The sequence below is a fragment of the Gossypium hirsutum genome, chromosome A05, assembly GCF_007990345.1.
Source record: "Gossypium hirsutum isolate 1008001.06 chromosome A05, Gossypium_hirsutum_v2.1, whole genome shotgun sequence".
NCBI lineage: Eukaryota > Viridiplantae > Streptophyta > Magnoliopsida > Malvales > Malvaceae > Gossypium > Gossypium hirsutum.
In genome coordinates, this window is record NC_053428.1 from 36,103,508 (window position 1) to 36,126,853 (window position 23,346).

General features: G+C 32.6%; 1 protein-coding gene across 4 annotated transcripts; it reads left to right on the forward strand.

Moving 5' to 3' along the window:
• Positions 1-9,054: 9,054 nt before the first annotated feature.
• Positions 9,055-23,290, forward strand: LOC107904350 (pullulanase 1, chloroplastic). 4 transcript variants are annotated; one of them, XM_041112317.1, is made up of 27 exons: positions 9,055-9,421; positions 9,866-10,001; positions 10,128-10,180; positions 10,377-10,485; positions 10,988-11,124; positions 11,240-11,439; positions 11,604-11,753; positions 12,271-12,331; positions 13,085-13,205; positions 13,812-13,902; positions 13,989-14,082; positions 14,241-14,336; positions 14,421-14,561; positions 14,769-14,819; positions 15,329-15,399; positions 16,163-16,255; positions 17,269-17,359; positions 17,860-17,931; positions 18,650-18,706; positions 19,336-19,404; positions 20,409-20,465; positions 20,571-20,645; positions 21,378-21,466; positions 21,620-21,697; positions 21,855-21,993; positions 22,653-22,762; positions 22,858-23,290. In XM_041112317.1, the coding sequence occupies exons 1-27, from the start codon at positions 9,392-9,394 to the stop codon at positions 23,066-23,068; spliced, it is 2,682 nt and encodes an 893-aa protein (XP_040968251.1). In that variant the 5' UTR covers positions 9,055-9,391; the 3' UTR covers positions 23,069-23,290. The 4 variants fall into 4 exon arrangements, 3 of the variants coding, with proteins under 3 accessions (XP_040968251.1, XP_040968253.1, XP_016686185.2); XR_001686202.2 differs by having other exon boundaries at positions 9,068-9,421; positions 21,855-21,947; positions 22,858-22,993; XM_041112319.1 differs by lacking the exon at positions 22,858-23,290 and adding an exon at positions 22,473-22,573 and having other exon boundaries at positions 9,068-9,421.
• The last annotated feature ends 56 nt before the right edge of the window (positions 23,291-23,346 follow it).

Sequence of the window (23,346 nt, forward strand, 5' to 3'; positions counted from 1 at the left end):
TATACATTTAAAAATAATTATAATTTCCATTTACATTTATTACTTAAAAAAGTTTAGTTAAAATAATTATAATTGAAGTAAAAGTATACAATTACAATCATTTTAAAAAAAAATTCTAAACCTTGTGTGTTGGCTTGATAGTTAGGGTGTTTACCGTCCCAGGTGTAGCCTGAGTTCAAGTCGCATTAGTTGTAACACCCTTAACCTGTATCTGTCGCCGGAAGAAGGTTATGGAGCATTACCGAAATAGACAAATTAAATATAGACATTTCATATTAATTAACATTCATGTCAGATATCAATCATAAAGTCCCTTATATGGACCATCGAGGCCCAACACATATATTAGAAATAAGTCGGGACTAAATCGGGAACTTAGAGAATTTTTCACGAAATTTCGAAATTTCTCTTACATGCAGGGTATACACGTCCATGTGGTCAGGCCGTGTGGCTCACACGACCAATAGACACGCTCATGTCTCAGACCGTGTGAGCATTCGAAATGGGGCACACGGCCATGTCCTAACCCGTGTCTGTACTCATGTAACTTTCTGACTTGGGTCACATGGCCAATTCACACGCCCATGTGCTAGGTCGTGTGCAGGTGTAGGGGTCACATGGCCAAGCCACACGCCCGTGTGCCAGGCCATGTGAAAAATTCTGAGCATTCTGTTTTGAATTTTTAAGAAGCAAGGGACACACGGCCAAAACACACGCCCATGTGCTAGACACACGGCTGAGATACACGCCCTTGTTTTTGCTCGTTTGGACAAAATAAGGCCATTTTTAAGCCTTATTTCTCACCCAACTTGTCTCACACCTACATCAACACATAAATACATTTACAAGGCAATACCAATCACTTAAATCAAACCAAACCAAGTCATTTTATCACATATATCTTAGCATTCACATTTACCATGATGATCAAAACTCATATTTGCTTACTTACACCAAACACATATCAAACATGATAAAACCACATACATATTTATTTACTTCAAAATATGTTCACATAAACTATACCAATAGCAAATCACAACCAACACATATATGCCATCATTTGGCCAAACTTAGCCTATACATGCCATTATACCTAAAAGAAATTTTGCTATTTATACCGAAACGAGTTGAAGGATAGTATGATATAGCTCCGACCAGCTTCCAACCTTTACGAGCTTCCGAATACTATAAAACAGGGAAAATAAACAAAATAAGCTTTAAAGCTTAGTAAGTTCGTATAACAGGAATTTAACTTAACATTCATTTACATTTAAGGTAAGCATACAAAATACATCCAAAGAAAATTGGCTACTTGCCTAAACACATATCCTTATTAAGTATGTTAGTCATGTAATTCACATCAATATCAAGAAACATGTATGAGTTTATCAATATCAATTTCTACATACATGTATTTAACATTTCAATCCATGAACATGTACATATCATATCTTTATATTTAAAGTATTTCTTATAGTAATTCATCTCGGATTCATACCATCTCATGTCGAAACTTTACCCATTGAATCATTTAAAATATCGATAGATACAAGGGTAGTACACTTGAAGTGTACAAACTGTAATCCGTCAATTCATATTCGAGAGTGCTCCTTATAGTACATAATCGGGAATCCCTCTCTCGAACCATATAACGGGAAGCTCATGTGAGCCATGTAACGGGAAGCTTATCTAGGCTGTATAACAGGAAGCTCATAAGAGCCATAATCGGGAAGTTCATGCGAGCCAATAACGGGTAGCTCCGAAGAGCCATTAACGGGAATCTCCGGATAGCCATATATTGGGAAGTTCAAGTGAGCCATATCAGGTAGCTCCGGAGAGCCATTAACAAGAAGCTCACAAAGATCCTTTAATCAGGAAGCTCACGAATAGTCATATAACGGGATGCTCATAAGAGCTGCAGTGTGGCCACAACATATGCAATATCACAACCGATCGGGATGCTCCGAAGAGCTATTAACGGGAAGCTCGAGAGGGCTATTAATGGGATGTTTTTTCTAGTTATGGTGTGTCCGCAACATATGCAAGATCACAACCAATTCGGGAACCCTGTATCCATCGAATCTCATTTATCTAAATGTGACTTATTATTTATCGGGAATTATTGGATATGTTATCAACTTCATACATATGGCATTTATATAATTCATATATACAACATCCAATTCAAACATATAAATATTAACAATTTAGTTACACGAACTTACCTCGACAAGTGTTCGTGTATGCAAATTCTACTAATCCGATACTTTTTTCCACGTTCTAACTCCGTATTTGGTCTATCCAGATCTATATGAGTAAATTTAACTTAATTTAATACAATTCGTAATCAATTCAATTCAATTCACATCCTAGGAAAAATTACCATTTTCCCCTATACTTTTAATTAATGACAATTTCAACCCTAGGCTCGGAAAATAAAATTCATGCAATTTAATCTTTATTCCAAGCCTAACCGATTTTTACATGTAACATTAACAACCCATGCATTTCATAAAATTCATAATTTTTCCATAAATTTTACAACTTTTCAATTTAATCCCTAAATCACAATTTCATCAAAATTCCCTTTACAAAAGTTGTTTATCTATTAATAACTTTTCATTTTCTACCACAAAACTTCGTAATTCATACATACTCATCCATGGAAAAACCCTAGTACTTTGATAACTTTACAAATTAATCCCCAATATAGCTAGATTAAGCTATTATGATATAGGAAATATAAAAATTACTAAAAAGGGGACAAGATTACTTACCCAATTAAGCCAAGTAAGTTTGCTTGAGTTCTTTTCTCTTAGCTAGGGTTTCCATGTAACAAAATTTGGGAAAGCTGATGAAAAAGATGATTTTTCATTATTTAATTACTTATCATCTTTTATTATTTTTACTTTCCAATTTAGTCATTTTTTAATTAATTTTCCATGGATGAATCATCATACTTATCTACTAACTCCTCTTAATGGTCTATTTTCCATATAAGGACCTCAAATTTTGAATTCCATAGCTATTTGATACCTATAACTACTAGAATTCAACTTTTGTATTTTATGCAATTTGGTCCTTTCCATCTACTTAAATATGAAATCAGTAAGATTTTCTTTACAAATTGTTTTATATGATATTCCTATCATAAGGTAATTTTTCTTACAGACTCAGATTTGTGGTCCCGAAACCACTGTTTCGATTTCACTAAAAACGGGTTGTTACATTAGTTGCGTTGTTGTTAGGGCTTTTGCCCTCCTCTTGTAATTCACCAAAAAAAACTATAAATATTTTTTTTACATATATTATCTTTTGCTACTTATTAATTACATATTGGGAGGAATCCATTTACATTGGTATGAAACTAAAATAGCTTTGTACCCTTTCGCATATTTTGTACAATTAATATTTTAGCGATTCAACCTTTATATTTTATATTTCATTTATATAGATCATGCATGTCAAATTTGGCGTGAATTAAATTTTTAACTATTTATTTTAAATAAAAAATTTGAATCATTCAATATATTAATATAAACACTTTTTTAGATTGATATGATAGAGATATTGAATCGGTTTGAAATTTTACATGCATAACACGTACTATTATATGGATAAATTCAATTGTTGAATCATTAAAATATTAATCGTACAAAAATATATGGAAATGTGTACACTGGTATAAGTGGATCCCTTCCTATATATATTATTTACAAATTATTATAGTCAATTTATTACCTATTAAAAAAATAAAAATAAAAATTGAATAATAAAGAGTATATTTTACCCCATATATATTTTATTGGTTGTACAAATGTTTTGATAATAGGAACTTTTTATTAGTATTATATTTGAATTATTAAAATAATTAGTATTTTTGATTAGTTATTAATTTAAATAATAATTCCATGAAGTAAATTTATATTGTAGGTTGAAAATAGTACAAATGTTTTAATTATGATTTGATTTTTTTAATATTATTAAAAAATTATTAATTTACAAATTATCAATATTTTAATATGGTATTTGAAAATGTTTTTCTATTATATTTTAATTATATTTAAAAATTCAAATAATGAATAAAAAATTAATTACAATAATTAAAAATATTTTATTTAAAAATTAATAAAAAATTAAACGCGTAAAATCAGATGCAAGTATCATTAGAAATTAGTAAATATAAATGCGCGAGTTTGGAGAAACTTTATTTTGAATATATAAAGCGTTAATGACGAAACTTGTTGCTGCTATTACTCCTACTGATGAGAGGGTTTTTTAGGGTTTTCTTATTTCAATTTTATTTCAGTATTAGACTTTTTTTAATAACTTTTTGAATTGTTACAATATTGTGGGGAAATTCTAGGGTAAACTCCACTAAAAAAAGCTTAGCGAAAGCTTTTACCAAAATATCTAAGGATTTACTTTCTTTGATAAATCCTTAGATATTTTGGCAAAAGCTTTTTTTTTTTGAGTTGAAACTTATGATTGAAGTGTTCGTGTAGGATTACTTTCTTTGTACAAACTCTCTTAACTTTTTGCTTAACTTAATATGATTCTAATTATTATTACCGATGCTCAAGTTTAAAATGCATCAATGGTTGAATTGCTTGGATATTTTATGAGTTAAGTTTGTTTGTTTAAAGGAAATGTATTAAGGAGGAGATTTTGCTACATTGATGTTATTGTTTTCATATTATTTAGTTTTGTTTAAAAAATTACTAAAGGGAAAGATCGTTGAGGCAATTATATAACCAATGGCTCATACAGTGCCACAAGTAATGTCCACTATCATAACTTTGTATGGAGTACTTAAATATGATGTTTTGGAAGATTATTCAACAAAGAAATGGTTCTCTTTAAAATGCTTTAGATATTCCTCTCTCTCAGTGGAACTTCCTGGTTCTATTGCCACTAGAGTGCTAGCAACATGCTCATCCACCTTCACAATGTGTCATGACACTGTCAATTGGGGGGTTAATTGAAAATGGCCTTTTCTCCCTAGAATCAATATATCTTCTTATTAGTACAAATTTCCAGTGAGGAAAATCTCAAACATACGAACAGAACTCGAACAAAAAAAGAAGAAATAGGACAAGGCTCCAGGGCAAGTATCAAGTCACTATCTTTAAGGTTATATTCGCCTTACCTATCTTCAGTGTGCAAATGAGTTCTAAGGAAATTAACCTCGAGGATACAATGAAGCCAATGACTATTTACGTTTTACACTAACGAGAATAGTCCACCAAGCACTAAGGAATGTATAACAAGAAACTCAATTTCTACAAAGAATTTCTGTAGTAACTCTTTATAGAACAATCTAATAATATTAGAAAATGAGAAATGATAGAAAAAAAACTTTTAGAACTTGTTGGTATGGTTTCCAAATGAAATCTCATTCCTATTTATAGGAATTTTCATTTCTTTTCATAGAGACATATTTCAATAGGTGTCTTTATGAATAAAAAAATAATTATTCATTTAATTTTTACAACTTTTTCAAAAATCAAATGATATAACTTTTGACCAATGGCTAAAAGATTTTTCTTTTGATTAATTACACCCATTCGTTTATAATTATTGGAATACTATAAATATTTGAATATGTTCCAACACTTCTTTCCCTGGAAATCAAGGATGAGACTTCATAGCCAAAACAAGAATGGGCATGGGTTTAGATATCGAAGCTGATCCCAAAACTATGTATCCTTTGACAACGTTCTTTAGCTTTCCACTCTTTTACTTTCTTTTCTTTTTATTTATTACTTTTAATCCAAACATAGCGTTATTCCAAATTGAGATAAATGAAAATTAAGTATTTTAAAAGAAAGTAAGAGATACTCAATTTCCCTTACTTTCCCTTGTTTAAATTTAAAAAATAAAAATTTCAAGCCCTTTCCCTCTCCTTAACCCAATCCAAACATAGTATAAGGCACAATAGTATCAAAGTTAATTCGAATGGAGTAGCCAATAAGAATGGAGACTGGTCGACGACTAATGGTGTATTATGTGATTTTTTTGGAAATTGGATCGAAGGGTTTCGTAGGTTTGTTGGCAGGGGCTTGGCCGTGAATTTAGAGTTGTGGACGATTCTACATGGCCTAGAAATAACCCATATTAGATAACACAACAAGGTGGTTATTGAAACTGAATGTAGGTGAGCAGTGGAAGATTAAGGATTGCTTGGGAAGTACTTTTTAGGAAAATAAAAGAAGTATCTCACCAATTTGAGTATGTCAAATTCCAGTTTATGAACAAGGAATGAAACATGGTTGCTGATTGGCTAACCAAAACATGTCCATCTATTGAAGTTAATCTACATATTATTGATGCTCCTACATTCCATATTAGGAAATTACTTTTAGAATATAAATTTGGTATTCTTTATTTAAGAATAAATTGATCTAAGGCAATACAAAGCTTTCTCTTATTTATCAAAAAAGTTAGGCCTTCATCCCTATCTTTGGATAAATAGTGTAAAGGAAAGGAAAGGAAAGGAAAGGAAAAGAAGAGAAGATTAAGGAAAGGAAATGATATGTGTTTTTTTTTTTCGTTTGGATAGTTAAAATTAATAAAGGAAAGGAAAGTGAAGTGAAAAGTTTAAGAAATGATAACTTACGTAAAAGGTTAATGGGATAAAAAAGACATTTTACATATTAAAAGGCAATATCATTTTCTTTTTTCCCCAAATTGGGGTAATTAAAAATGGAGTAACTCTAAGGGAAATTAAAAGATATTCAACTCCCTTTACTAAAAGATATTCAACTCCCTTTACTTTCCCTTAAATAAAAAATATATCTAAATATGGGAAAGATTATTATTTTCCATTGCTTTCCTTTTCTTTTCCTTGTTTTTATTCCATCCAAACATAGGTCATTGTTACTTGAAACAACCGGATGTTGAATGGTTCAAATAAAACACATATGGATCCTATATCCATAATCCGGGCTTTGTAGGTGTGGGTGCTATTGTTTTTCGAGATTATAAAGGATCGTGGGTTGCCACCATTTTATAGGCTACACAACGAACTCAGTGGCTGAACTATGGGCTTTGCATGATACTCGCAGCAAACTTAGTTGTGGAAGTAGATGCTACAACAATGATTGCAGAACCTTTGATCAATGATTGCATGATTTATTGAAGTCGTTTCGGAATACTAGACTTCTCTATCTCTATTGCCAAGGAAATCATTGTGCCGATGCACTAACAAAGAAAGGAAGTGACCCAGCTTTTCTTTTCAATTTCAGTACTAGGAATAGTTTAAATGACTTCATTGTGTACTATGATATCCCAGTCTGTAAGGCTTCCTTTGTTCTTGCTGATAAACCAAGTTATCCTATGTTTAGACTTCTATAATTTATGAATGAAAGCGCTTTATTCCACAAAAAGAAAAAACTGAAGCTCCAAGGCTTCACATTGGTGTGTTGGCAAGGTGAAGTTTATATAGCTGCGTTTAAGTGTTACTAAATTTTTTTAATTGCACTTTAGACCCTTAAAACTTAATTGATTCATTCAATTAAGTCTTTTTCCGTTTTCCTTTTCCTAACGACACTCTAAAATGTATGATCTATTATGCTTAAATAAGTTATCAACAAATTCCTGTATTGTTGGGTAATTATGACAGTTTCAGTTTACTTTCTCTGTTAAACTTTGCTTTGTTGGAGAAGTCTTGTTTAACCTTTACATTTTTCTTTTATACTCTGTATTCTAAGTCATCTTTGATACCATCGCCTTGTCGGTATCTATAATTGAGAAAATATTGGAGCTAATATTTGGCAAGATTGATGGTTGTCATCAACAAGACTAAAGATTGAATCTTTGACCTGTTTAACAATCACTTTATGTTATAAAAAAAGAGCTTGCTTGGTGTCTTCGCCATTAGCTTGTACCCCGAAAAGGCTCGCCAATTATTTAAGTAAAAATTTAAGTTCGAAAATATGTTTCGAACAAATATTAGATCTATTTAAAATATAGATGGGGTTTGGGTTTAAATATTCTAAACTCAAGCTCGATCCGTCTCAACCATTTTCTAAGTTTGTAATATATTATAAGGATAAATCTAAATATTATATATAAACTTTGGTCTAATAAACAATGTTAGACATGAACTATTACTTTTTGTAATTTTATACATGAAATATTGATTTGATTCAATTTTCATAAATCAGAAGCACAATTATTGATATAACTTTATTTTATATTGACAAATTGTATATACAAATAATTATATCTATCTAATATAAAAATAAAGTGATGTATTTATTTCTTTAAATGTATATGGTTGAATCATAGTTAAAGTTTCATGTATATATTTGAATGAAAATCAAGGTTTAATGTGTATAATTGTGTCAAATCAAAGTTCATATATCAAATTGCATATTGGATTGAAGATTATAGGAAGTTTTGAGATTTATCCTTATATTATATTATTTTCATATGTTATTTACTTTATAATAAAAACAAATAAATCTATACTAATATATAATACTACAATGTAAACATTAAAAAATATTAAGTTATTTATATATAAAATTTAAATAAATGAAAAATTATAAATAATATAATATTTAAAAAACACTAAAACAATAATATGGGTGAGCTTGGTTTCAGTAAAAAAAAACATGAGTAAGCTTAAAATAGGCTTAGATTAGCCATGAGCAAAATTTTAAGTTGATATTTTAAGTTGAACCAAATTTATATAAGCATAAAATATGTTAATATTATATTTAAGTTCAACTCAAAACAATACAGAGGACAGCTAACTAATGACGATTAAAAATCAATAAAATAAGTGAAATTTTTAAATGGCAGTAAGGGACAATGCATTCAAATTTTCATGCGACAATACTAGAGCTGAGTATGGGGTTCTTCAATACAAATTTGATGTAAGCATTTAACAATACAAATTTAATAGATTATAAAAATGTAGAGGGATTAGTTTGCTATTTTTCAAAATTGAGGGATTGTAATGAAATCTGAGTTATAATACAGGGGCTTTTATTTTACTTTTACCTTATAATTCAATATCCAGATATTTATCCAAATTTAGTTGTTGGAAATTCATAATAAGCAGATTTGATCTTAGACATTGCTTCTAACTGTTAAAAAAGATCAGCTCCCACTCTCATTTCTCTGAGCATTGATAATTGATCATTCATCATTCAACAGACACTATTAGCCTAATAAGAAAAACCCAAATGGTTGATGTACTTTGTGTTCCATTTCCAGTTCTCCAATCATCGCCATCACTATCCTTCAAGCCTCGTCTTTGTCCTCTAATTCCTCCTTTACGACGTCGTCTCCATCTCAAGTCAAATCCTCTTCTCTTTCCTTTATTCTCTTCTTCCCCTTCCTTTTTCAAACTACCCCCCGTTGCTCTTCATCTCCCATGCCCCTTCAACTCTCCTCTTTGTCTCAGGTTCTTCTTCACCTTCTTCTTTTTTTCCGTCTTTGGGTTTTCTACGTTTTTTCGACTGGCATTTTCATTTTTAAGTTCGAATTTCTGTTCTTTGGATACTCTTTTCCTTTGGCAGATGTTATATACAGTTTCTGATGGTAGTTTAGGTATTTTTATTACATTTTAAGAAATGGGTTTCTTTTGGTTCTCTCGTTTCTTCAAGGATTAAATTCAACCAAAAAAAAAAAATACTTGGTTCTTTTTAATTCGGAGATGATGAAAATAAGGATTGGATTTGTTAATAATGAATGTTTCAAAAAGCATTATGAATACATATGTGATTGCAAGAAAACTTGAGACTTCTATAATGGAATTTGATATATGTATTCATTTAGCATCTTGATTAAAATGAATGCATGCTATTTATTGACGTAATTATTTGCGTGAAATGGTGATCAATTGCAGGACAGGTTGTTGTACTCGAGGGCCTATTGGGTTACAAAAACTATAATCGCGTGGAATGTGGATGTTGTAGAAGGTTCTTGCTACTTGTATGCAAGTAAAGTTGCTGCTTTGTCTGTTACAGATAATGGAATTCAAGGTCTGGATTGTGCTAACAGTTACCTTTCATTTATGATGATCTAGGTTTTCTGATTAGCATCTCATGTCTTTGATGTAAATCAAAGACCCCTATTTCTATCTTTTAATATTATCTTTGTCATTATAGGCCATGATTTGGAAATTAAGCTTGAGGAAGACCGGAGTGGGCTACATCCATATGTACGCATTTCTTTTCATTTTCTGTAATATTAAAGACATCAAGTTCTATCACTGCTATTGCTAGTTGTTGATGGTCGGCTTGTGTGGTTCACCTCCAAATTGTTCTTTCTTATTCACCATAATGTAGCATTACTAGTGCATATTTCTTAAGTTTGTAAGTAATTTTGAAAAAAAATATCATCCTTGATCTTGTTAGGTAATTGAGAAGTTTCCTCATATTCGAGATTATAAAGCTTTTAAGTTGCCTCCTGTGCTGGATGCCAAAAATCTCGTCAAATGCCAATTAGCTGTTGCTGAATTCAACTGTAAGCCTTTTGGCTGTGGCTTGTTTCTTCTATTTTCTCTTCTATTTATGTGCAAACTATTTTGCCACTGATAATGAAATAAATGATCTTATATTAGGATAATATGTTTTGAAGCATCCTCGGTTTTGTCTTTTCCGTTTTCTAATGAAACAACTCCCATTGCTAACAATCTATTCATGCTAGTTCAGTTTTGAATTTGTTTATTCATGTATATAATTGTAATTTTGTATGCTTTTTGGTGCATTGACTGATCTGCTCAACCTTCTAATATCAGTCTTCTTTTAAGTTCCTATTGGCCTTGTGACGTGTCAGAACAAGGTATTGCTGAATTCTATTGTTGCATGAGTGTTAATTTTTTTATTAAGTATCTTTACCTATTGTCTGGTCACAGTTCTCATCAGGTTGTCATTCTGAAAGAAAATAGCGCTTCTAATAACTTTTGGCCAGTTAGTGTTTGTAATTTGGTGCCTATAATTTATATCTCTTTTCTCCTTTTTTACAGCACAAGGAAAATGCAGAAATGCTACCGGTTTGCAGTTACCTGGTGTTCTGGATGAATTGTTCTCATATGATGGTCCTCTTGGTGCTTTTTATTCTGCAGAAGCAGTGTCTCTATGCCTCTGGGCTCCCACTGCCCAAGTACCGTACCATGAAAAAAATTGAAAAAAATCTTGTTTATGATCATTATAATTATTTTTTATTCACACAACTAATGACATGCAATTGTTATTTTTGCTTATTTTGAATTAATTAGGCAGTTTATGCTCACATCTATAAGGATCCAGTGGGTGGGAGTCCCCTGGAAATTATCCCGCTGGAGGAAACTAATGGTGTTTGGAGTACTAAAGGACCAAAAAGTTGGGAAGGCTGTTACTACATGTATGAAGTATCTGTCTACCATCCAAGCACGTTGCATATTGAAAAATGTTATGCAAATGATCCATATGCAAGAGGGTATGCTGGTTCTTTCAATTAGCCAACAATTTTTCTGGAACAGTTTTGGTGATTCATCTTTAAAGTTATATGGTACTCCTACCTGGTCATGGTTATATTGTGAGATCAAAACAAACATTGCATTCATTTTGTGTGGTGCTTATGCTGTCTTGTTGTTGAAGCAGGCTTTCAGCAGATGGAAAGCGAACTTTATTTGTTAATCTTCATGCTGATGATTTAAAACCTGAAGGATGGAATGAATTGGCAGACATGAAGTCGGATATACTTTCTTTCTCTGACATAAGCATATATGAATTACACATACGGGATTTCAGGTAGGTATGGAATTACTTTACTGTTTGTACAACTTAATCTGGCTTGCATTTGCCTTGTTTCTTTAACATAATTATAGTTTTGATTGGCTAGTATGTAGTATTCATAAGTTCCTTTCTTGGGTGGTGTTCAAATAGTTTGTAGAGTTATTCAATGAGGGAGAGTCTCTTCAAACACTGGCCCCTGAACTTAAAATGTGAAGCCTGCCCTGTCTACGGCTCCGTTGGAGCTTTGGCTCATGTTATCCTTTTACTATAATTTTTTTTGTTCAATTTAAAAGGATTTGACTGGGAACTTGAATTGGGGTGGAAGAGGGAGGGAGAATTTGAACCCTAGTCTGCTCATCCCTACTCTCTTTTAAGGGCCATTGTAGTAAGGCAAAAGGTTTGTATTGCCTAAAATGCTCAAAAGTTTTAAATTTAGCTTATGTGCTAAATTAGGTTTTGTCTTCTTTTTGGCCTTTATACAAAGTTCACCAAGTTGTGTTCATAATGAGAATCTTTGTTGTTGCTATTGCAGTGCCAATGATGATACTGTCAATGCTGACTTTCGTGGTGGTTATATGGCTTTCACCTTGAAGGTAGTTGTGTTCCTGTGAACCTTGTTTTCTGAAGAATCACAAGTCTCATATGCTAGCGTATTCTAGAAATCTAAAATGTTTATAGTTACTGCTACAGCACAAAATTGCTAGAGTCCGGAATTGGTGTAGTTTTCTTTAGTTGCATCATTGACTGTTTTGAAAAAGCAGAGCAAATTCCATTAGAACACAAGTTCTCATACATATATATATCTGTACCATACGGAATTAGAAGTACTACCATTCTACTCCCTCCCTCGATATCGATTCTTGTGTGACTTCTGCACCTCGTTCAGAATTATTTTTTAATGCTTTTTTATTTATTGAAATATCAAAACCATCTTTACTTTTAATTTCTTTTTTTAATTTTTAATTTTTAATGTTGAAAAATAGAAAGGAAATGTAAATTTTAATAAAGTTTAAGGCTAAGGGTTACAGACAATAATATTTGTACAAGGAATAGCATTCATAAAATTTCATGATTTATATGCAAACTACTGTTTTGTTACACAAGATGATATTTTCTAAGTTTTGGTTAAAATTCCACAATGCATTTGTGTGATCCACTTCCGTATTTACTGATCGGAGCCTAAGATAGATAAAAGCAATGCAAGTTGTAAGGACTGCTGTGCATAGAAGTTCATGTATAAAGAAAGGAAATTGCTATGATTACATACTACATTTTGTTTTTCTTTGGGTTTAAGATATTTATGCATGATTATTTGTTACTTAACATTTAGTTCATCCAATTTGAAGGACTCAGCAGGCGTGCTCCATCTGAAAAAATTATCGAAAGCTGGTATTACTCATGTTCATTTGCTGCCAACCTTCCAATTTGCTGCTGTTGATGATGAGAAGGAGAATTGGAAGTATGTGGGTAAGAGAGTTTCCTAGGTTAATGTCTTGGGATGTTGTATCTTAAGCAACAATTGCCATTCCTTTCCCTTTACCCCCTTGTTCTATTTGAAAGGAGACAAAAGCATTCCCCTGTGTGACGAAAAGGAGGCTTTTGTGTATCAACAAGTAATCAAGTTCCTTGTGAGCTTGATCTAGTTAAGTTTAATGGTTAGATTTTAACACTTGAACTCATTGAGCATCCTTTTTTTCTTTAAAAAGGAAAAAGAACTCTGGTCGATTCTCCGTCCATCTTTGTTGATTCAGCCTTTCCCCTTTTTGATATTAACTTGCTTAATTGTGTCTTTAGAAAAGTAAACAAAAATATAAGGGTTTAACATTATGATATTTTGGACATACAGATATATTTCCTTGGCATCTATCCATGTCCAAAGTAATGCTTTGACCAAAAAAAAAAAAAAGTAATGTAACATTACTTTTCTAAAGATTCCTTTTGTAAAGTTGGTTGCTAATCTTTTTGTTTGAAAGTTGGACGTACATATTTATTTATTTATTTGTATATGTGCTTGGTTTTGGCTTTCCTAGGTTGTGTTGGCAGCTAATTTGTTCAACACCAACTCTATTGCAGATTCTAAGATTCTGGAGAAGCTACCCCCAGATTCAGCTGAGCAGCAAGAGAAAATCACTGCCATCCAGGATGATGATGCGTATAACTGGGGGTGAGCATGTGAATAAAATTTGGATAAGAATTGTCTTATTTATTGCCTTTTGTATGCACTAATGCTTCCTTTATTGCCTTATGCAGGTACAATCCTGTTCTCTGGGGTGTCCCTAAGGGAAGCTATTCAAGTGATCCAAATGGTCCATGCCGTATAGTTGAATTTAGAAAGATGATTCAGGTCCAGATGTTTTCTTTTCCTCCTTTTGCCATATTTTGGCCATTGAGTGCGTAAAGTAGCTACAATGGAGCCATCAATGTTTTTACTTTATTGATCTATATAAGATTCTAAAGAAATTCATCTTTAGTCACTCAAATGATTTCACTTTCTGGCTGCAGGCACTCACCCATATTGGCCTTCGTGTTGTGTTGGATGTCGTCTATAATCACTTGCATGCAAATGGCCCTTTTGATAAGGATTCTGTCCTTGATAAGGTCCTTTTCTGATGTCAAAGATGCTTATACTCATTGGGTAGTAATATTTATTACCCTTTTGTTGTGACAGAAAGTTTCTTATAGATTGTTCCAGGTTACTATCTGAGAAGAAACACTGATGGTTTTATTGAGAACAGTACATGTGTTAACAATACTGCTAGTGAGCATTATATGGTCGAGCGCCTTATTGTTGATGATCTTTTGAGCTGGGCAATAAATTATAAGGTTATTATATTTTATTTCTTACCTTTCTTGGGTAATCAGATTACTTTAGTTCTCCTATATTTATGAAACTTTCTGCCATACTTTTCTATAGTTTTACTAATGCCTTATAAAATGTTTTTAAGGTTAAATTAGACTTCAATTTTATTTATATGAATTATTTTCGAATTTCATATATAATTGATCTTTTTCTGTTGATGGACCTGTCAGGTTGATGGGTTTCGTTTTGATCTCATGGGTCACATCATGAAACGCACGATGGTATGTAGCTTACTTTGATTCTATTTTTGGATTTCCTATTAAAAAATTGAGAGAAATAAAAAAGGCTTTCCATTAAAATTTTAATTGCATATCGGTTATGATCATGAAAGTGATGAGCATCATATAATTTTAATACATAAATGGCCTATTGATGGAGCTGAGTTGTATATGTAGCTCAGTTAGCTGTTGAAGTGAATGCGTTTAGTATATTAAAAATTATTGATGAGGCTTTCCAAGTTAGTTAATGATGTAACTTCTGATTTGTAGTCTATCAGTTTCTTTTTGTCAACATAGACTGGTTCCAAACAATGATCATTGATGTGTGGATAACTCTACGAGTGAGCAATAATGGTTGGGCTGAGATTTCTTGTTATTGGGATCTTTTGAACTGACAATCAATTTATATGGTCATTTCTTATAATTTCTTGCGGTTTTGGTTTCTTTATATCACTTTATTTGGTCTATATTCCGATATGCAACTCAGCAAGACTCATATGACCTATGCATAGGTGAAAGCAAAAGATGCACTTTGTAGCCTAACTAAGGAAAGGGATGGGGTTGATGGTTCAAGAATTTATATGTAAGTTTCATGAAATGATTTTCTTCCTCACTGACTCCTTTCTTGGTTTCTTGTGTTACTTTATAGGAAAGGCATTTTAAGTTTTAACTAGATACTTAAAATGTTGCAATAAGATCATTTCTTTTAAAGGGATTGGCACGGTTCAAACTTTCCACCCAGCTTTAATGGTGAACTCACAGCACATCTTTTTGAGTTGCTTCTCTTCTCTTTTCTTCTGATTTTTATCTTGTTTTCCCTTCATTATTGCTTATTCTTTTCACCTTCTGTAACATCCGTTTTATTTCTTTCTATAATCTTCCCCTGCACTCCTTGATCTCGCACTTGCTGCCACCTTTTGAGGGGTGAAGAAATATTCTAGAAAGAGACATTAGGGATGGGAGAGAAAGGGTGGATGGAGGTGTTTTGCAAGGAGAAAAGCAAAAGAACCATGGAAGAAAGAAAGAGCAAAATGAAAGATAAAAAATGCATTGTTATGAAATGAATATGATGTTGGCTTAAGGAATTCTCAGTAGTTCTCTTACCACCCCTGTGAAAAGATGGGTAAAAGAGGCAACTTAATCAATTTTAAAGATTAAAGGTTTGACTTGCAACATCTAGAAATTGTGTTTTCTTTCTTCACATACATAAATAAAGTGTTTTGTACTCAAAATCTTAAGGGTTTTCTATGTAGTTTCTCTATGTATCTTGGAGTTCCAAAGATTTTGAGTTTTTTTCACAGCAGCTATGCTTGGGGTATTTTAGTTGGAAATCTTCTTATTTACAGATACGGTGAAGGATGGGACTTTGGCGAAGTTGCAAAAAATGGGCGTGGGATAAATGCATCACAATTTAATATTTGTGGGACTGGAATAGGAAGGTACTTCGAATTCTCTTAAGGGATCAATATATTCTATACGCTATAATACAAATCTCTTACTGTTCTCTATTTCTCTTTTTTTAACCATGTACTTATTTCTGATTAAACTAAAACAACTTCTTTGACTCAGCACAGAGTTTTAAAGCAAATTTGTCTTTGAGGAATTTATTATTAAAATTTAGATATGTTTTTGTAATAATATTGACATTCAATTTGGTAATGAAAAATTAATTTTGAATATGGTAAATTAAGCAAATTTTAGATGTTCAGAAAGAAGATATAGTTTGTGATTGTCCAAATTTGCAAGGTGAATATCCATACTGAAATAAATGTAGTATTTTCTAACTAAATATTTAGTATGTAAAGGTTTCAAGTCATGGTTAACTCGATTGCATATCCAATTGTTGTAAACCACATCTATTGTAGTTTGAATTGCTTTCAGTAGATACTCTTAAGAAATAAGAGATATATTTGGTAATACAGCAGAATCCCGGGCTTTTAATTGGCTTTGTAATTATCATGCTAGCACGAGTTAAAAGAAGCAGTGAATAAAGTATGACATACCATTGAACTTTCTTTAGTTCTTAAATGAAGCCATTATGTCTTGTTATACCAAACCATTGAACTTCTAATTTGGTGCAAATATGTGTTATTGTTGTCACATCTGTTACCTACATAGCTGACGCTTGCAATAGAAAAAAAAATCAGAGTCCGCTATAACATATGGAATGTCTGTAATACATTTATGTTATTTCATGTAAATAGCAGTTCTATGATGTACTATGATTTTGGAAAGAGTGCTAAGTGCAAATTTAGACAAAATTTAGGTCCTTTATGCTTCATCCTGAAGTTCCGTTGTGTTCTTTTGCTGCCATTTTGCCACAAATGCTCATAACTTAAGTTTTTCTGTCATTTCTCTCAAATCTAGAAATATAATCTTCTTTTCTATATGGACCTGAATTTGTTTTATTTAGGTTTGTTTTGTGGTTTTATGCATTGTTGACTTTATTCAGTTTTAATGATCGAATTCGGGATGCAATGCTTGGTGGGTCTCCATTTGGTCCTCCACTCCAGCAGGGATTTGTAACAGGCCTGTTGTTGGAGGTAATGAAAAACTTAAAACCTGTAAAAAGGACTTAGATTTCTTTATTTTCATGTTATCTTATTGGACCACCTTCTTATTAGAAAATTAACTAAATTGATAATTTATTTTGTAGCCAGTTGCACTACAAAATTAAGACATCAGGTCCCAAAACCATTAAGCACAAATCTTAATAAAAGGCCTCTATAAATCCAAAATAACTGATGTGAGATGTAAAAAGGTGCAGCAGTTGCATTCCTGGATTCTTCCATGATATGCATCTAAAAGAAGTTATTTGTATTTACATATTCTGCAACAATTCATATTGATGGAAACTGTTATTGTCAGCTTCTCACTTGCATTTTTCTTTGTATGGGAAGTGAATTTAGAAGAATTAGGTTTTGCTTCAGTTAATTAGGCTTTGCTATACTCTAGTTGGAAAAACTGTTTCTTCATATGTGCGCGTGTGTGTGTGTGTGTTTGGAAAATTATACAGTACCTTGTTTTTATTCTTCTTATGCAGCCTAATGGTCATGATCATGGTACAAAGGATGTTGAAAAAGCAATGCTTGCTTCAGCAAAGGACCACATCCAGGTTAATTGTCTTGTTCAGCACATTTGATAGTGTTTAATCTGTGGTTTAAATCAGATAGGTTATTTACTGCATACTCTTTATAAATTGCTGTGGCGATGTTATTTTGGAGTCTTAAATTTTGTGGTAAACAAAACCAATCGTTTATAAATTTCTGGACTCTTTATGAAGATTCAACTGGTAAGCAGAATGGGTGCGGATTTTTAGTGCATTTTGAAGTATTTTTTATTACTACTCTTTAATTAACTTTTATAGCTAAGGACCTATGTCCAACACTTATTTTTCTTGAAGTATCATGTCCAACACTTGCGTCCGATGCATCTCCGGACGTGGATATGAGGATATGACTGTGCAAAAGAACTACATATACTTGGAAAAACTATTATTGAATATACCCATGTCACAAGCCCACCCTTGTCCGAGTAGCATAGGTTGAGTTGATTCCATCTGTAAATAAGGTTGGTAGATTCCCTTAGAATTGAATTAACATGGTTGCATAATTGTTTTTAATCATTTTGCAGCCTATTCTTGTGTGTAGCTTGGGGAATTGACATTTTTAACATTCACTCGCGTGTTTGTGTATAATGCAGTTATAGAGGTGTTGCATTATTATTATTTTTTAATCATGCTACAATTTATAATCCCCTTGCTTTAAGATCCAGATGTGACAAACTGGATTATGCTTGCCTTACAACTAATTAAATTAGTTTAATGTGATTAGGTTGGTCTGGCTGCAAATTTGAGGGATTTTGTGCTTACTGATTTTGAAGGAAAAGAGGTATAGGTTAATCTTGTTGGAATGTTGCATTGAGAAATTTTATTTTGGTGATGCTCCCATATAATTCCTCATATAAAGAATATGGCTCATGTTTTGTTTTCTTTCACTTATGGCAGGATTTATTTTGCTATGCTTTTTCCAACTAATCTGTCATTATGTGAAATGTTCTCCCCGCATTTGTTGAGAGTCAGCTTAAGTGATGCATAAAGTAGAAACTTGTTAATATATCTTTTCAGATTACAGGCATTAAATGCATGATATTTATATCCATGGCCATGTATAAGCTATGTTATTTTGACTCTTTGTTTTTCTTGAAGTACCCATGTTCGAAAATAACCCTCCTAATACATTGAAATTTTTTGAAAAAACTGAGTATATTCATGGTAGAAACATAGCCATATATGACATTCACAAATGAGTCTAAGTATTGTATAAGCATAAACTTCTATTCAATCTACCTTCACAAGTGTGCCATAGATACAAGTCAGATTTTTTGTATGTTTTATCATTTAATTCAATTCTATCTATTGTAATTTTCAAAAATCTCTATCTTTTTTACCACTTATCTTTTAATGTTAAATTTATGGGATGCTATTCTCCTTCTGATTCGTAACTTGATGTTTTCTTAGAGGAAAGGATCGGAAGTTCTCTGTTATGGTGGGACACCTGTCGGTTATGCTTTATGCCCCACAGAAACGGTACTTATCTTACTTTCTGAAAACACCTTGCTCAGATTCAATGTACCTGGCTTTGTTTTGAAAGTGTGCACATTACTTTCTGGAGTTAAATTTTCATGAGCTATGTGCTGTCAGTCATTCGTAACTTAAAGCCTACCTTGCCTTTATTCTCTCTGACATAAAGTAATGTCCCTAAGGGACAGAGAAGGGAAACTACAGTGGTTAGCACATCCCAACTTGCAACGTGATCCTATGAAATGGAAATCCAAAGGGGTTTTGGATGAAGGTTCTCTGAATGCTTTGTTTTTCAGGAACATGCTGTGAAGTTTTTAGAGATCAGACATTAGGCAGTATGATTTAGACCTTGGTCATCAGAATAGATGCTGCAAGATATTGACGGAACTGCTATACCTTGTTATTATCAATTGTTTTTGGTCTTGCAGTGGGTTGGTAGATTCTTCTCAGCTTGTATATGTTTGGTTTCTCTTCTAGAGATCCAATTCAGACAAATTTTAACTGTCGTATTCTGTTCTAGGGATAATATATAGATGCCTTAGATCCATTGGTAGGATAGTTGACTGCAGAAAGAAAATATGTAAGGACCATCAATTGGATTATACATTAAAGGAGATCTTAAATTTGCTAGTTGAAATTTCCTACAGTGTGACTATAACTATTACAAGATTTCTATGGTTAAGGAGTGGGGATACTCTGATCCAGTAATGGAGACTTTGGACCTGGATAGAGATCAAAAGTTTTCTGTTGACCAGATTCATGTAATGGTCAACTTAGAGATGGTTTCTTCAGTAAAACTGGGATTTATTATTTGGATATTGCCTTGCTGCTTGTCTTTTCTCTGTCATTCAAAATTTAAATGATTTTGCTTAGAAGGAATCACTGTTTCAAATTTTAAATATCAATTATGTGCATTTTCTAATAATGTATAAAAAAAAGTAAACGTTTTTACATAAGAGTATAAAGTTTTCTCAAACCATAAAGTATATATAACTGTAATAATTTCCCAGGTCAATTATGTTTCTGCTCATGACAATGAAACCCTCTTCGACATTATCAGCTTGAAGGTATGCTCATGATCATACTGTGTATAATGTTCTATTGTACTTATCAGAAAAAGGGAATAAAGTCCAATTTTACTCAACTATGACTATTAACTTTGCCCCTTGCAGACTCCAGTGGGAATATCGGTGGAAGATAGGTGCAGGATGAATCATTTTGCAACAAGTATAATTGCACTGACACAGGTTTTCCCCTCGCTAGTACTCAATATTTACATATCTGCATTGACCTATGGTCATAATATATAATAGGAACTTAAGATAAATGGTAACAGGAAATGTACCCCCCAACAAGAAGCTATGTTCAAAATGATTTAATATCTTTGTCCCAGATGGCCTGATACTGACACAAGACTAGAATTTGCATTGGGCACAAAATTGCCTAGCCTTTGAATAACTTATCCAGAATTAGGTTGAATATTAAACTGGTGCAATCTTAACCCATTTTGCTATTTGTAGGCTTTTGAAAACTTATGTTCCAATCTGGTGAAGTGAAGCTATTGATTCCCTACACATGATTGCGTTTATATTTATCAGATACAAATCTAGTTTTGATCCCATAGTCTAAAACACAATCAGGTCAAGATACCAGTATTTAAATAAATGTCTGGTTTATCTCGTTTTGCACAATAAATAAATAAATAAAATAAGCTCCTAAAATTATATAAAAATAGATGATACAAAACTGAAGTACATATGTTTACTCTCTCTCTCTGTGAACCTTAGTTGTTTTAAACCCTTTGGTCTTTATCCTCTACTGTTTTAGATGAGTTTGGTTCATTTTGTAGCAATGAAGTCTGTAACTTTTAAGGATCAAGCAAACGGTTTAGTATAATCTATGATGATCACTGCTCCATTTGCTGACGATTTGATGTTGTACTGTTGCTTTTTGTTTTATTTTGTTTTGTACAATTGTAGGGAATACCATTTTTTCATGCTGGGGATGAAATGCTTCGCTCAAAATCACTTGATCGTGATTCATACAACTCTGGTGATTGGTTCAATAGGTCTGATTTTCCATTTTACAAGTTTTCTTTCTACTTGTTATTTCAAAATTTGACTCTCTTTCTGAAAAAAATGATAGTCAATTATATCAATGATGATATTCTCAAAAAGTTGTTGCCCCCTCAACCTCATTTTTTGCTTGCCATAATTTCCAGACTAGACTTCACGTACAATTCTAACAACTGGGGCGTTGGGCTTCCTCCAAAACAGAAAAATGAAAACAGCTGGCCATTGTAAGCATCATCTTTTTTTCTGTTTTTTTTTTTTTTTTGGTTAACAGGGGTCACTTTTTGATGCTAAAATATCTTTTTGGCTAGTTAGTGCACAAGTATTCTACTTCTGAATTTTGTTGTATGATATCCCTAATGATCTTGGGTTTTGTTGTTGCAGGATACAGCCAAGACTAGCAGATCCCTCCTTCAAGCCTCAAAGGAGTCACATTCTTGCAGCTGTAGAGAACTTTACGGATGTCTTACGTATACGGTATTCTTCACCTCTTTTCCGTTTAAGGACAGCAAATACTATCCAGGTGAGGAAAGCCATTTATGACTTTGCCTTTACAAGGTTTAGTTTGAGATTCTATGACATTGTTGTGGAATTGAATCAAGGATACAGTTTTGTTTGTTAACTGCACAAAAAAGTTAACGGTTTTAGGTCAAACCAAGGTTAACTACATCTTTGTTGATAACCAGACTGAACTCATGTGAGATCCTTGCCATTTTCACCTTTTTGTGGCGTTGATAAAGGAATGCATGCCGGGGTAGTAAATTTTCCGAAAGTTCAATCAATTTCTTCCTATGTCATTGTGAAAGTAGAACCCAGATAAATGCATTTTTCCTACACTATTGTAGATCAAACTAAACTATTCCAGCTGACGTTTCCAGAAATGCAACTTGGTCATTTGGACTTGATGCTGCATCAATGGTTTTATATGCATTATATCTAGATTTGTGTTTTGTATACCTTGTATTGTTAGATATTGGTTTCCCATTTCTGCTTAATATTCAGCTTCCCTTTGTTACCTTGCGAACCCATCATTCTGAAGCTGAAGACCAACGCCTTCTTCCCCCTGTTAGCTTTAGTCTTTTTAAGAATGGATCTATTGAAAGGTAACATTAGGTGAAAGTTACACAAAAGAAACATATCGTTTTCTGCTCTCTATTGAAATGGCAAGGCTTATGTTCCCAGGAACGAGTACGGTTCCACAACACCGGTCCATCAAGTGTCCCTGGCTTCATTGTGATGAGTATCGAAGATGGTAATGAAGGCATCCCAGGGCTATCTCAGTTAGATCCCGTGTGGGTATTAATGATGTTTATAAAAATATATAATCATATATTGTAATATTGATGATATTGTGTATCGTAGTTTTGTAATTCTTTGTTATTTGCAGCTTTTCATACATTGTGGTTGTCTTCAATGCATGTCCAACTGAGGAATCATTCAGTAGCCCTACACTGCGAGGAAGAACTCTTCAACTGCATCCCATTCAAGTATCGTCAACTGATGAAACAGTCAAAAAGTCATCCTATGAAGCATCCACGGGGTGTTTCACTGTGCCTGCAAGGACAACATCTGTATTTGTTGAGCCTAGAAAGGTATGAGAAGTTTGTGGTGCTGAATTTGTCATCTGTTTTGTAAAATTTGGTGCCTAGTCATAGGGTTCTCCCTTATGCAGAAACTATACCATATTATATGGGTAATACTGGGTTGCTTACTGTACTGTGAGGGTAACGAAGCAAATAGCATAAGGATTGGTAAAGATTTTGGTGTTTAATGTAGATACTGATGAGTACATATGAATGGTAAAATCTTTCTATTTCAAACTTTGGGGTTTAAGTCAACTTGGTAATTTTGGACATGATACAATTGCATCACATGA